We start from the raw sequence: 16,153 nt of genomic DNA on the forward strand, positions 1-16,153 counted from the left end.
AACCATTGCATTTTTTTCCTTGCTACGTCATAACTAATTTTGCTACTGTTATGAATTGTAATGTAAATATCTGATATGCAGGATGTATGCCAGTCTATTACAAGGTGTTAGGTAGTTCTGTAATTGGCGCTGTGTTGTGGGGGATCTGTGGATGGCGCTGTGTTGTGGGGGATCTGTGGAGGGCGCTGTGTTGTGGGGGATCTGTGGAGGGCGCTGTGTTGTTGGGGATCTGTGGAGGACGCTGTTATATGGGGGATCTGTGGAGGACGCTGTTATGGGGGATCTGTGGAGGACGCTGTTATGGGGGATCTGTGGAGGACGCTGTTATGGGGGATCTGTGGAGGACGCTGTTATGGGGGATCTGTGGATGACAGTGTTATGGGGGATCTGTGGAGAGCACTTATGTGGGGGACCTGTGGATGGCACTGTTATGGGGTGGATCTGTGGAGTACGCTGTTATAGGGGATGTGTGCTATGACACATAGGGCCATGAGGGGGGCCAGCATAAGACATATAGCATCTTATGCTGGTCCCCCTCATGGCCCTATGTGTCCCCTCATGTGTCCTAAACTGCGCACATAACTGTCTTTGCGTGTAAAGTATGTTACTCCTGTGTGAAACAATCTCTCTCCTATTTGTAGCGTTATACTACCCTACCTCGTGAGATTTCCCTACCTCCTGACTTCCTGTCGCACTGCTAATGACGTGAGGAGGCGTTCCTGAGTTTTGACGATCTGCTCATGCGCAAACCGACAGTTTATGGAAAATCTCAGCGGAGTTCAGCTTTATACGGGACAATGCGCATGCGCAGGAGAGCCTTAGTAGGGAAATATTACGGCCCAGTGCGCAAACGCGGCTAACTCCGGCCGGCGCATGCGCAGTGTTACGGTGTGAAGCTGGACTCCGCTGAGATTTTCCATAAACTGTTGGTTTGCGCATGCGCAGATCGTCAAAACTCAGGAACGCCTCCTCACGTCATTAGCAGTGCAACGGGAAGTCAGGAGGTAGGGAAATCTCACGAAGTAGGGTAATGCAACGCTACAATCGTGCAGCCCTAATAGGAAGCCTCAGGCGACCCCCCGGAAAGGGCCGATCGACCCCCGAAGGGGTCGCGACCCCTAGGTTGAGAACCGCTGCTTTAGATTATCCTGAATCTTTTTCCAAATGGATGACAAAGACGAGGAGAATCTGTCCTCATCAGGTAAACCAGAAGACCCCTCTCCAGAGAATGTCCCAAACTGCGGATGAAACCCATATGCACCAAAAAATTGTGACTTATCAGAGGACTCCTGACGACGGTTATTTAAAGCAAACTCAGCAAGGGACAAAAAAAGAACACCAATCCTCCTGATTCTCCGCCACAAAACAGCGCAGATATGTCTCCAGATTCTGATTGACGCGCTCTGTCTGGTCATTCGACTGCGGGTGGAAAGTAGAAGAGAATGACAACCGAACCCCCAAGCGAGAACAGAAAGCCTTCCAGAATCTGGAAACAAACTGCGTGCTCCTATCAGAGACTATGTCTGAAGGAATACCATGCAATTTGACAATGTGATCAATAAATGCCTGCGCTAGCGTCTTAGCATTCGACAAGCCAGGAAAAGGAATGAAATGCACCATTTTGCTAAAACGGTCCACCACCACCAGAACCACAGTCTTCCCCGAGGAACGAGGCAGGTCCGTAATGAAGTCCATGGACAGATGTGTCCAAGGACAGGAAGGAATGGGTAACGGAAGAAAGGACCTGATGGCCGTGAATGAGGAACCTTGGCACGAGTGCAGGTCTCGCAGGCTGCCACAAAACCCTCAACTGACTTACGAAGTGCCGGCCACCAGAATCTCCAAGCAATGAGATCCACTGTGGCTCTTGCCCCCGGGTTCTCAGCAAGGACAGTATCGTGGTGCTCCTTAAAAATCTTGTGTCTTAAAGCGAGAGGCACAAACAACCTCCCAGGAGGACAAAGATTAGGAGCCTCTGACTGGGCTACCTGAACCTCTGCCTCCAATTCAGGATAAAGAGCAGAGACCACCACCCCTTCAGCCAAAATGGGACCCGGGTCTTCAAAATTCCCACCTCCCGGCAAACAACGTGACAGGGCATCAGCCTTCACATTCCTAACCCCAGGGCGGAATGTAACAACAAAATTAAACCTTGAAAAGAACAAAGACCATCTGGCCTGTCTCGGGTTCAGACGCTTGGCTGACTCCAAGTAGGCCATATTCTTATGGTCAGTAAACACGGTAATAGGGTGTCTGGCTCCCTCTAGCCAATGGCGCCATTCCTCAAAAGCTAACTTGATGGCCAACAACTCCCTATCTCCCACATGGTAATTTCTCTCTGTGGAGGAGAGTTTCTTTGAGAAAAAGGCACACGGTCGCCATTTGGCAGGAGAGGGACCCTGAGACAAGACCGCACCCACACCCAGAAGCGTCCACCTCAACTATGAAGGACAGAGAAATATCAGGTTGTACCAAGATGGGAGCGGAAGCAAAACTCCCCTTGATACTAGAAAAGGCCTTACGCGCCTCTACCGACCAGGAGGAAAAATCTACCCCCTTTCTAGTCATATCAGTGAGTGGTTTAACAACAGAGGAATAATTCAAAATAAACTTCCTGTAATAATTGGCAAAACCCAAAAAACGCATCAGGAAGCTCCCAATCAAGCACAGCGCGGACCTTCTCGGGGTCCATGCGAAAACCAGAAGTGGAGAGAAGAAACCCCAGAAATTGAATTTCTGGAACCGCAAACACACATTTTCCAGTTTAGCATACAATTTATTCTCCCGCAGGATGAGCAAGACCTGACGTAGGTGGTCCTTATGAGTTTTGAAATCAGGAGAAAAAAATCTAAATGTCATTCAGATACACTAATACAAATTTCCCCATTAAATGATAAAAAATGCTGTTCACAAAATGCTGAAAGACAGCCGGAGCATTCATCAAACCAAAAGGCATAACCAAATTCTCAAAATGGCCCTCAGGGGTATTGAAGGCCGTCTTCCAATCGTCTCCTTCTCTGACCCTGACAGGTTGTATGCCCCTCTTAGATCCAACTTGGAAAAAACTTTAGCCCCAACAATCTGGTTAAACAGGTCCGGGATCAGAGGAAGCGGATAAGGGTCACGAATTGTGATACTGTTTAGCTCCCTTAAATCCAGACATGGTCTTAAAGAACCATCTTTTTTCTTAACAAAGAACAAACCAGCGGCAACAGGTGACTTCGAGGGTCGTATGTGTCCCTTTCTCAGACTCTCAGAGATATAAGCACGCATAGCGACCCTTTCAGGTTGGGAGAGATTGTATAAACGAGATTTTGGCAGCTTGGCGCCTGGGGTGAGATTAATTGGGCAATCGTACTCCCTGTGTTGGGGCAATTCCTGAACACCACTCTCAGAAAACACATCCGAAAATTCAGAGAGAAAATATGGTACAGTCTTAGTAGAAACCTCAGAAACAGATGTCGTGAGGCAATTCTCTCTGCAAAAGTCACTCCAACTATTTATTTGCCTCGCTTGCCAATCAATGGTGGGGTTATGTTTAGTGAGCCAGGGTAGCCCCAACACTAGAGGAGTAGGCAACCCGCTTAGGACGAAACATGACACATTCTCAACATGAGTATCACTCACAATCAAACGGATATTGTGAACTATGCCCTTTAACAATTTCTGAGAAAGTGGAACAGAATCAATAGCAAAAACAGGTATATCCTTTCCCAAAATGTATACCTGGAAACCATGAGTTATAGCAAATTGATTATCAATGAGATTGACAGCTGCTCCACTATCTACAAAAATCTCACAAAAAATGTTCTTTCTCTCTAGCGCCACCCCGGCAGGTAGGACAAAACGGGAACTACAAGCAAACGGAAAACCCTCAATTTCCGCATCAACCTTGCCAATAGTAACAGATGGAACGTTTTTAGAGGATTTTTTTCTTTTTGTTTCTTTTTTACTCTCAAAAAACTGCCTGAATCTCCTAGAGGGAAAAACATTTGCCAAATGATTTATACCTCCACAACAGAAACAAACCTTCCTATGAGAGCTGAATCTTCTATTGTCAGAGGCAAGCAAACCCAGCTGCATGGGCTCCTGCTCAGAAGGGATTGAGAGCGACTGAGACCCCTGTGCACTGAATGAGACCGCCGCACTGTCCTTGGACTGAGTATGACAGGAAGGAGTGATATCTCCTCTCTCTCTAAGATGCCTGTCAATACGAACGGCCCGAGACATGGCATTGTCCAAAGAGGTAGGTCTCTCATGAAAGGCAAATCCATCTTTCAATCCCTCTGAAAGACCATGGCAAAATTGACTTCGGAGTGCAGCATCATTTCAACCAGTATCATCTACCCATCTCCGAAATTCTGAACAGTATATCTCTGCGGACTGTTTACCCTGGCATAAAAGACGTAGTCTAGACTCAGCCAGAGCAATACGATCCGGATCATCATATATCTGACCCATGCCCCCACTGGCAGCGAAAAGGCCCAGAACTGAGCGTTATCCCTGAGCAGCAAGATGATGATCCCCACCCTCCGCTCCTCATCACCAGAGGAATGGGGAAGTAGGCAAAAATGGAGTTTGCAAGCCTCTCTAAAACGAACTAAATTCTCACTACCCCCGGAGAACGTATCCAGAAGCAAGATTTTAGGCTCAGAACAAATTCCATGAACGCAAGCAGAAACGGTCACCTCAAACTGAGAGACAGTTTTCCGGAGAGCTGCTACCTCCAGTGAAAGACCCTGCATGCGGTCAATCAAGGTTGAAACCGGATTCATGCTTAAGGCGGTTTTGGCGGTTTATAATGTCACGGAAGGTGTACAGAAAACTAGAAGACACAAAATGAAGATCCGACTGACTGGATCCAAAACTAAAGAACCAAAGGGAAAGCCCTGCAACAGACCTAGCTCTCTCCCTAACTGCTCAGCCTATGCAAAAATCTCAATGTTAGATGATCGCATATCCTCGTTCCTCGACTGTATAACACCTGAACACCCTAAAATAGTGAGGGGACACGCCCACCGGCTCCCTACACTTGATACGGAGGGAGTCAGGGTCACCTGGGATCCAGCAAACAGGAAAACACAAATAAATGAAACAAAACTTATCTGTAGAAGACTCAGTAGTAGCATCCAGCATGCACACACTCCAGGAAGTTGTATAAACCGCAAAGTGATGCAGTATGGGAAGGGATTTAAAGGGATGCAATCAGTGCAACTACATGACAGCTGAGAGAGGCCAACGAGATGAGAAAACGAAAGCAAAACAAAAGGAACCTCAAGCAGGAGGTTCTGAAGAACGTCTGACAGAGCTTCTCAGATGTCTGGTGGTGGCAGCAATCTGCTTAGCTCCGTCTACTTTATAACAAGCTGCTTGTAGATTGCACTGCCTTCCGTGGTGACAGGTTTTCTTCAAATATATATCATAGCAGAGTACAAACCTTCAAATGCAGGATTTTCAAATGTATTAGTATTGTCTCTGAAAATCAAGAAAACATTATTATTATGTATCTTAGGCCAACAAATTGCATTCATTGCATGAAGGACATAACATTACATAAAAGAACATATTACTTTGGATTTTGCAGGAGGGAATACAGAATCTCGTTTGCAGTAGTTTTCCAATAAACAGTTCTTACAGTATAGGTAACATTTGTTCTCTTAAAATACCTAAACTCATCAAGACAAATCCTCAAAAGGGTTTCCTACTATATATATTATTTGTAACTTATTCACAAGATAGGTGATACATTTCTGGGGGCCCATCACTAGGACCCCAACTGATAGATAAGTTGGAGGTCCCAAATTGAAAAAATTCTGAAAAAATCAGAAATATTTGTCCGAAATCTGTCAGGGCCTCTCCAGACAGTTCAAGTGTTGGTGTAGCGGAAAATAATCTTATAGTAGGTTAACAACTTATGTTTTACACTTGAGAAAGCTTTTTTTCTGAATTTACATATTTCAACATTGCGCCAAAATCTGTTAGTGACACCGATACTGCATTATTTCTAAAGTGAATTGTCAGTGGCAGTGTCTTCAGTGTGTTTGTGGAACGGGAAGGACATTTAATTGTGCCTCTCTGTTTTTAGAACTGAAGATTTCCAAACGAAAAACTCAGGGCCAGGCCTTGTCCTCCCACAGCCAGAATGTGGGTAGTACCAGCACCAGAAATAGTAGTAGTAGAAGCCCCAGTTCTCCCTGACTTTGGAAAGGCACAACATAGTTTATGAATTGGATGGCACTCTCCTTCTCTGAGTCACAGCAGGATGATATAGAAGGGACTTCTGAGTTTAACACCATGCCTCGAAGTCAGGGTTCAATGCCTTCCTCTTGCTTCTCCTCCTTGCAGCTCAAGAGAAGTAGACTCTTTTCTGTCTTTACTGCCCTTTCCTAGTGGGACGCCTTACTTTTTCCTAAAAACTGTCAAGAAAATCCCACCACCACCTACGGTAGATAGTAAAGAGAGTCTCCCTGTTGACGACTTCTGTGAGAGCATTCAGCATTTGGACTGCTGAGGAGGTGGTTCAGAAAGAGGCTAGGGACACATCTATAACTATGTTGGTTGTGGTAGTAGTGGCACCCCGAACTATGGGATATTGGGCAGTGACAGCGGCATTTGGGGAAAATTCAGAGCAGGAAGAGGAGGACAAGAAGCCCACCATGATATCTCACAGTCCGTTAAAAGTGGAAGTGAGGGTGAAGACTTTGATGATGACTGTATGTTGAACAGGACCTGGGAGCCGGATCGAGATGCTGAGGAGAAGGAAACATCAGAGGAAGAGCGTTGTGGCAGTGGCTGCTATAAAGAGTAGAGGTGATGTACCTCCCAAAGAACTGCCATGACCATTTGTGCTTTGGGATCTGTAGTGATGAGGGGCAGGGGCAATATTCGAATTTGCGATACTTTGCGAATATTTGTCATATATTAACGAATTAGAGAATTTGCGATTATTTTCTTGATTGCGAAAGTCGGCAATGTAATATGCGCGTATTGCGTGCACAATACAGGTGTGAGTCACTGTTGCTACATTTTACAAGCTGCTAGAAGTTTCCTGAGACTGGAGAAAATGGTTGGCATGGCAGAACATTACAATAGCTTTATATGCAGATAGAGTGCTCCAATATATTTGCGAATGTGCAAATCGGCAATTAATGATGCACATATTTTTGCCCAATACATGCAACTTCACATTTTAGCAGGTCTGACTACATATTACTGATTGGTGCATTAAGTATTGTTGTGAACTTGTGACATCACAGCACTATGTCTGTAGCATGTATGTATGGACAGCAGAAGAACCACTATCAGCTACACTATATCACGATCTAACCTACAATGACTATCTCCCACTAACTATCTGTAATATATATATATATATATATATATATATATATATATATGCTAACTATCTAATGTAATTAAACAGTAAATCACAGAGCACAGCAATGACACTGCTGTCTCTCTCAGAACTCCATAAAACTGGGGAGGTTCTTATATAGTAAGGGGTAGGCAACTTTGCAATTGGCAATTGGCGGACAAAATTAAACGGAGGGTGGTATATGATGTCATCTCCAGACATTTACCTGCCATTGTGGGGCTGATTGAGACACATTTTACTGTTGAAAAATTGAAATATATGCGAAAACCTTGGACGCAGTACGAATACCACTCTCACTACTCGGCCTATTCACGAGGTGTTAGTGTTTACATACATAGGAATGTGGATTATGAACCATATGATCAATGGATTGATAAAGAGAGAAGATTTGTATTCCTATATGGCCGGTGGAAGGGACTGATATGCGTACTTGCGTTTGTATATATTCCTCCCCCTTTCTCCTCGGAAGTACTTAGGGAACTTGCAGAGTATTTATGTAAGTGGGATCTGTGTCCTATATAAGTGTCAGGAGACTTTAATTCTATTATGGATAATAAGGACAGGGTATCCGAGTATAGCGGAAGGGGGAGTATTAATGATCAACCCACGATCCTTAGCGGGATCTGCCGGGATCTGTACGGGAAAAAAACGGCCTTCTCCTGTTTTAGTAGATCTTGCAGGGCCATGTCTAGGATAGATCTAATTTCGAGGGCTGACTCTCTACCCCCCGTGGGGAAAAAATCCTCTAGGCTAAACCCACATTGGATACAGGTGGTCGGTGACCAAGAAAGAATTGGGAAAGACATTTCAGAATTCTGGGCACTAAATTATGGATCCACACACATATATTATGTTTGGGATTCCTTGAAGGCCATGATAAGAGGGGCATATAGTATGAGGATTATACGGAAAAGGGCGGAATATGCTAACACTGAAAAGGAATTGGTAGAGGGGGTCGGGGCGCTTGAGGCGGCCTTGGCCAAACAAAATGAGAATGGCACTCGATCATTACTAATGGAGGCAAAGAGGGAATACCAGACTTTTCTTTATGAAAAGGCGCAACATAGACGCTTTTTTGCTGGACAGCAAGATTTCTTTGAGAAAGGCAAGACAGGTAGAATGCTGGCATCGGTGATTGCTAGTCAAAAGGCCCAAATCCCAATAAAGCAAATAAAACTGCCAACGGGTGTACTAACTAATGACAGCTTTAAAATCTAAATTGCCATCGTAGAACACTTTACTAAAGTGTATCAGTCGGACCTCGGGGTGGATGACGGAGCCCAGGCTCTTTTTTTTGAAGGTATGGCACTCCCTTGCCTTTCCGGGCAAGATAGTGCCAAACTAAATTTGCCACTTTCTCTTGAAGAGGTGGAGAAAGCTGTTGACAGTATAAAGGGCCATATGACTCCGGGCAGGGATGGCATACCTTTTGAATTTTACAGAGCATATCGCAAAACCGTACTGCCTCTTCTTCTGCAAATGTTTATTGAATCTTGGAGGAGTGGTTCACTCCCCCCCCTCCTTGAGGGAAGCCTCCATTTCCTTAATCCTGAAGAAAGATAAAGATAAGACAGAGGTGGGGGTGTATCGCCCTATTTCGCTACTCAATACCGATTACAAGATACTAGCGAAAGTACTTGCAAACAGGTTAAGGGGGGTTGTTCACCGTCTGATCCATTCGGATCAGACGGGTTTCATCCCAAAACGAGATATACAATCTAATATTCGCAGGGCCTTTCTTAATGTATATGTTGGGGAGGGGGAGGATCGCTCCATCCTGTATTTGGACGCCGAGAAGGCCTTTTACAGGGTGGAGTGGTCCTTCCTGTTGGCGACTTTGGATAAAATGAATTTGGGGCGAACATTTCATTAAATGGATACAGGTACTTTATTCGGATTCTAGGGCCAGGGTTAAGATAAATGGGATCGACTCGGAACAGCTTCCCCTACAGCGAGGTACACGGCAGGGTTGTCCCCTTTCACCTCTGATATTTGCCCTAGCTCTGGAACCTCTCGCTTGTAGAATCTGGCAGTCTAATCAGATCATAGGATTTGGAGGGAGAGGAGAGGAAGATAAGATTAGTCTATATGCGGACGACATTCTTGTATTCCTGAGGCAGGGATGGAAAGCCGTTACACCTGTTATGAATATCTTGAAAGAATATGGGGCGATATCGGGGGAATAAAGTAAACTGGGATAAATCTGAACTTCTCCCGAGTGCCCCCTGACAGGCCCTTAGGCATTAAGTTACTCGGACTAACTGATTCCATCCGATATCTGGGTATCAGTATAAGTGCGGACCTGTCTCGATATAATTCCTTAAATATAACTCCTATGGTTAATAAGATCAGGGAGAAGATCCGGTCTTGGCAGAAGCTGCCTCTATCACAGGAGGAAAGGATTGCACTGATCAAGATGGTGGTCCTCCCTATTGCACTATACCCTCTGACAGCATGCCCGATATGGATTGATGATTCCATCTTTGGGTTAGTGGACAAATTGATGAATGACTTAATCTGGGGGAGGGGAAGGGTTAGGATTAAGCAAAAATATCTCTGTATATTGGAGAGAAGGGGTGGCCTTTCCCTTCCATTCCTCCAGGGATACTATATTGCAGCACAGATAAAGTGGTGTTTGGGAGGGCAGAAAGCCAGGCCGCTTTGTTGTTGGGTATCCTCTCAAGGGATTTCCAGGGGCCACATGGGGATATTTTTTTCTGTCCTGGAGACTGGTCATTTGGACATGAGGAAAAAACAATGTTTGATTAGTGATACACTAAATAAGGTTTGGAATAAGATAAAAAAATTACTGGGTGTGACATTCCCTACTTATTTTACCCCACTTTGGCACAATTATAATTTAAAAGAATTTAAGTCAATTGTAGATTATAAATACTGGAATTCACGCTGAATTAACCGCTTAACTCATATAATATCACACGGTAATATTATTCCTTTAGATGAATTAATAAAATGTACACCGTCTTTCTTAGATAGATATACACTCACCTAAAGAATTATTAGGAACACCATACTAATACGGTGTTGGACCCACTTTTGCCTTCAGAACTGCCTTAATTCTACGTGGCATTGATTCAACAAGGTGCTGATACCATTCTTTAGAAATGTTGGCCCATATTGATACGATAGCATCTTGCAGTTGATGTAGATTTGAGGGATGCACATCCAGGGCACGAAGCTCCCGTTCCACCACATCCCAAAGATGCTCTATTGGGTTGAGATCTGGTGACTGTGGGGGCTATTTTAATACAGTGAACTCATTGTCATGTTCAAGAAACCAATTTGAAATGATTCGAGCTTTGTGACAATGTGCATTATCCTGCTGGAAGTAGCCATCAGAGGATGGGTACATGGTGGTCATGAAGGGATGGACATGGTCAGAAACAATGCTCAGTTAGCCCGTGGCATTTAAACAATGGCCAATTGGCACTAAGGGGCCTAAAGTGTGCCCAGAAAACATCCCCCACACCATTACACCATCACCACCAGCCTGCACAGTGGCAACAAGGCATGATGTCTGCATGTTTTCATTCTGTTTACGCCAAATTCGGACTCTACCATTTGAATGTCTCAACAGAAATCGAGACTCATCAGACCAGGCAACATTTTTCCAGTCTTCAACAGTCCAATTTTGGTGAGCTTGTGCAAATTGTAGCCTTTTTTTCCTATTTGTAGTGGAGATGAGTGGTACCCGGTGGGGTCTTCTGCTGTTGTAGCCCTTCCGCTTCAAGGTTGTGCGTGTTGTGGCTTCACAAATGCTTTGCTGCATACCTTGGTTGTAACGAGTGGTTATTTCAGTCAACGTTGCTCTTCTATCAGCTTGAATCAGTCGGCCCATTCTCCTCTGACCTCTAGCATCAACAAGGCATTTTCGTCCACAGGACTGCCGCATACTGGATGTTTTTCCCTTTATTACACCATTCTTTGTAAACCCTAGAAATGTTTGTGCGTGAAAATCCCAATAACTGAGCAGATTGTGAAATACTCAGACTGGCCCGTCTGGCACCAACAACCATGCCACGCTCAAAATTGCTTAAATCATCTTTCTTTCCCATTCTGACATTCAGTTTGGAGTTCAGGAGATTGTCTTGACCAGGACCACAACCCTACAGGCATTGAAGCAACTGCCATGTGATTGGTTGACTAGATAATCGCATTAATGAGAAATAGAACAGGTGTTCCTAATAATTATTTAGGTGAGTGTAGGTATGCACAAATTAGTCACGCATATATGAGCACTCAGGATAAAAGTTTATTGGCCATTAGGGCAAGCCCCTTTTTGGATTATTGTTTCAGATTTAAGGATGCTCAACTTACACTCTCTCAAATATATCATAAACTCCGGGACTGTTTGGGGGAAATAACTATATTTAAAAGTGAGGGAGGCTGGGAAGCTGAATTGGGCGAGGGGAACAGCTTGGAATGGGATATGGTATATCAAAACATTAAAAAAGTATCGATCTCTCAGAAATACAGATTGATACAGTTCAAGATTGTTCACCGCCTATACTACTCCCCCGCCTTCCTCGCCAAGATATATAAGGAAAGGAAGGACTTGTGTTGGAAATGTTCATCAGAAAATGCGGAGTTAGGTCACCTATTATGGAATTGTCCAGAAGTGTGTGGGTTTTGGACTAGTAATTATGAGGAATTATATAAAAGATATAAGATCAAATTGAAGCGAAGTTTTACGCAGGCAATACTGGGTCTTTTCCCCCGCTCTGAGCTGACCACCTACCAATTGCGAGTTAGCATGGAAGGTTTTATGGTGGCAAAGGCCTTGATAATTCAATATTGGGGTACGAAGAATAGCCCTAGTTTTTATGAATGGAGGGCTCGGCTAGACACTATTGAGGCCTATAGAAGAGTGGCAAGGAAATTGGAGTGATGTCCCCCCGAGGGGGCAGGCTCCCTTACTTGCTTCAGGCTCCCAAGATCCCTTATACTGGGAATTTTTGGAAACAGAAATCAAGGTAGATATTAAAATGCGGATGGATCCCGCAGCAGGGAAACAAAAGGGATGGGGTGGGTTATAAGGAACAAGTGTATTAACTTGTATAAAGTATATTTGTAAATTTGGTTGATATGAGAACTTGTATATTTTCTCCAGAAAACAATAAAGGATTTAAAAAATAAATAAAAAAAAGGGTAGGCAACTTTCCTATTGGTTGCTAGGGATGTTGCGAAGCTCAGAGACATTGCAGCCTTCTCATTGGCCCACAAGCAAGAAGGGAGGTTACTGATGAAAAAAAAATCTAGAATATTCGTGAATACGAATATATAGCACTATATTCTAAATCTTCGCAAAAAGTGGCGATATTCGCTATTAAAATTCGTGATTCAAATATTCGCGCCCAACACTACTGGTGATGCCGCTGAGTGCATTAGACCCAAGACATGCCAGAGCTAAGCCAAGCTCAGCTGACTAACTCTGCATGAGTATTTATTTAATGCACTTATATAGCGCTACTATATTCCCCAGCGCTTTACAGACATTAGCATCCAATTGTCCCCAATGGGGCTCACAATCTAAGTATGTCTTTGGGGTGTGGGAGGAAATTGGAGTACCCGAAGGAAACCCACGCAAACACAGGGAGAATATACAAACTCCATGCAGATGTTGCCCTTGGTCGGATTTGAACCCAGGACCCCAGTGCTAACCACTGAGCCACCGTGCTGCCCATAATTTAATCTTCTGTATCTCCTGTCTAGCAGTTTTTCTCCACACTGCAGGAAGACGGAAGAATTGCCTTGTGCATGCTCTGCAAGAATAAATAAGTCATCACCCCATCCTGTGGGAAAACAAATTTGGCCACCAGGTGCCACAAGAATTGTTTCCTCCTTCACTCGGTATCACTTGCAGCAGCCAGGCTGCATCCACTAATCTAATTCTAAAATTAGATTAGTGGTACACGAGTCCCTATCAGACTGGAACAGTTTCATTGGAGTCCAGGAGAAATGGGACTACTTAAAAGTGGCACTATTGAAGGCAACAGAAAATTGCATTAGGCTTGTCAGTAAAAGCAAAAAAAGGAAGAGACCACTGTGGTACTCAGCAGAAGTGGCCAAAATCATTAAAAACAAAAAGATAGCATTTAGGAATTATAAAAAAAAACTAAATGAGGATGACAGACAAATTTATAAGATTAGGCAGAGAGAGGCCAAACAAGTTATAAGAGCTTCTAAAGCACAGGCAGAAGAGAAATTAGCTCAGTCAGGGAAAAAAGGCGATAAGGCATTCTTCAGGTACATAAATGAAAAAAGGAAACTAAAACAAGGAATTACCAAATTAAAAAATAAAGAAGGAAGGTATATGGAAGAAGATAAAGAACTAGCTGACTGCCTCAATGAATACTTCTGTTCAGTTTTTACAAAGGAAAATGAAGGAGAAGGACCTCAGTTAGGAAAGAAGACTAATGAATCTTTTGACGCATGTGTCTTTACAGAGGAAGAGGTTCTAAGTCAACTGTCTAAAATTAATACAAATAAGTCACAGGGGCCTGATGGGATACACCCAAAGCTATTAAAAGAGCTCAGCGGTGAACTAGCAAAACCATTAACAGATTTATTTAACCAATCACTGGCAACAGGAGTCGTCCCAGAAGATTGGAAATTAGCAAATGTTGGGCCCATTCACAAGAAAGGTAGTAAGGAGGAATCGGGCAACTATAGGCCAGTAAGCCTGACATCAATAGGGGGGAAATTAATGGAAACCATACTTAACCTCCTCACGACCGCCGTACGCAGGATTGCGTCTTTGTGGCGGTCGTGCTGTTCTGGGTGGACGCGCCGGTGCGTCCTCTCGCGAGACGCGAGATTTCCGGGTATGCCGGCCCGCGCATGCGCATCGCGGGCCGGCAAAATTCAAAGAAGAACTTCGTCATCAACCTGCCGGCCACGATCATTGGCTGGCAGGTTGATGATTTTCAAAAAAACGAATCAGCAGCCAGATAACCCATCATATTAGTAAATATGATGGGGTTATATGGCTGCTGTGCTCCTCTGCTCCTTCTTTTGGTCGGTTGGTTCCAGGAGAGGAGCACATCATTACTGTGAGTACCCACTACAGTACACTTAGCCCCCAGATCACCTCCCAGCACCCAATTAACCCTTTGATCACCCTGTCAATCACTAGTGAAAAGGAAAAAAAGTGATCAGTGCAAACTGTCACTTTTTTTTTTTTCACTGGTATTGACCGTTAGGTTTTAGGTATAGTTTAGGTCCCTTGGTTAGGTAGTTAGCGATCAGTTAGCGCCCAGCCCACCGCACCGCAGTCCGTTATTCGCTGATTAGCGTATCGCTAATCAGCATTTGTACTTTTATAGTATCTGAAAGCGATCAAAACTGATCACGGTCAGATCTATAATAGTACTAGTGTCACTTTAGTTCGCCCTCCACCCAAAACGCAGTGTTTGCCCGATCAGGCCTGATCGGTCGCCCACACGTGCGTTTGCCCACGCCCGCCCCACCGCAGTGACAAAAATTATTATTTTTTTTGATCACTGCACATTCACTTTACACGCACTGCGGCGATAAAAAAATCAGTTTTGATATTTTTTATCAACCGCAGCGGCCTCCGGTACTTCGCTAGGCTCCCCTTTGTAAGACAGGCTTGCTTTTTTTTTTCTTGGGTAGTCTCAGGGAATACCCCGAAATTTAGTTGCCCACATGTCTAACAGGGGGTATTCTTCTGAAGAGGCCTACAGGCTTCTGACCCAGTCGGATGAGGAGTGGGAACCCTCATCTGATGAATCCAGCGGGTCAGAATACGAACCTGTAGAAAGCAGTGGCTCTCTGACCCAAAGTTCGGACGAGGAGGCTGAGGTCCCTGATAGCAGCAGGCATACCCGGCCCCGTGTCGCTAGACCGCAGGTTGCGCAGGATCCGCTTCAAGAGCAGCAGAGTGGGGCTGGTGCTGTCGGATTACGTGGTGAGGCATACACCAGCAGCCCAGCCCTTCCTGGACCTAGTACCAGCACTGCCGTACAACCTGGTGAAGTAGCGAGCACCAGAAGGGCAGTTGAAGCTGGTACGGTGGCACGTGCAGTAGTGACCCCGTCGCAGCCACCGCAAAGACGTGCCCGTAGAGCCCCTAGAATCCCAGAGGTGCTGGCAAACCCTGATTGGCAGTCCCCAACTTCCGCCACACCCGTAGTTTTCCCTTTCACTGCCCAGTCTGGAGTTCGGGTTGAGACGGCTCAGATCGGTTCGGCCCTGGGATTTTTTGAGCTGTTCTTGACTGCGGAGCTCTTAGACTTAGTTGTGGCCGAAACAAACAGATATGCCACACAATTTATAACCGCTAACCCGGGAAGCTCTTATGCCCAGTCTTTCCGGTGGAAACCAGTCCAAGTTTCCGAAATTAAAACTTTTCTGGGCCTCCTCCTCAACATGGGCCTGACAAAAAAACATGAATTGCGGTCATATTGGTCCACGAACCCAATTTATCACATGCCCATGTTCTCTGCTGCTATGTCCAGGACACGATTTGAGACCATCCTGCGTTTCCTGCACTTTAGTGATAACAGCACCTCCCGTCCCAGAGGCCACCCTGCTTTTGACCGGCTCCACAAAATTCGGCCCCTCATAGACCATTTCAACCTGAAATTTGCAGATATTTATACCCCAGAGCAAAACATCTGCATAGACGAGTCCCTAATACATTTTACCGGGCGCCTTGGCTTCAAACAATACATCCCAAGCAAGCGCGCCCGGTATGGGGTCAAATTGTATAAGCTCTGTGAAAGGGCCACAGGC

At 44.8% G+C, this 16,153-nt stretch overlaps 1 protein-coding gene across 1 annotated transcript in view; it reads right to left on the reverse strand.

Annotated features, from left to right (window-relative positions):
• LOC122944185 (L-selectin-like) overlaps positions 1-16,153 on the reverse strand; it is a 760,442-nt gene that overhangs the window by 45,205 nt on the left and 699,084 nt on the right. The window contains exon 10 of the mRNA XM_044302412.1: positions 5,438-5,475. Within this exon, the coding sequence (XP_044158347.1) occupies positions 5,438-5,475 (38 nt within the window). The remainder of the gene's footprint in view (positions 1-5,437; positions 5,476-16,153) is intronic.

Source organism: Bufo gargarizans, chromosome 7 (assembly GCF_014858855.1).
Source record: "Bufo gargarizans isolate SCDJY-AF-19 chromosome 7, ASM1485885v1, whole genome shotgun sequence".
Lineage (NCBI taxonomy): Eukaryota > Metazoa > Chordata > Amphibia > Anura > Bufonidae > Bufo > Bufo gargarizans.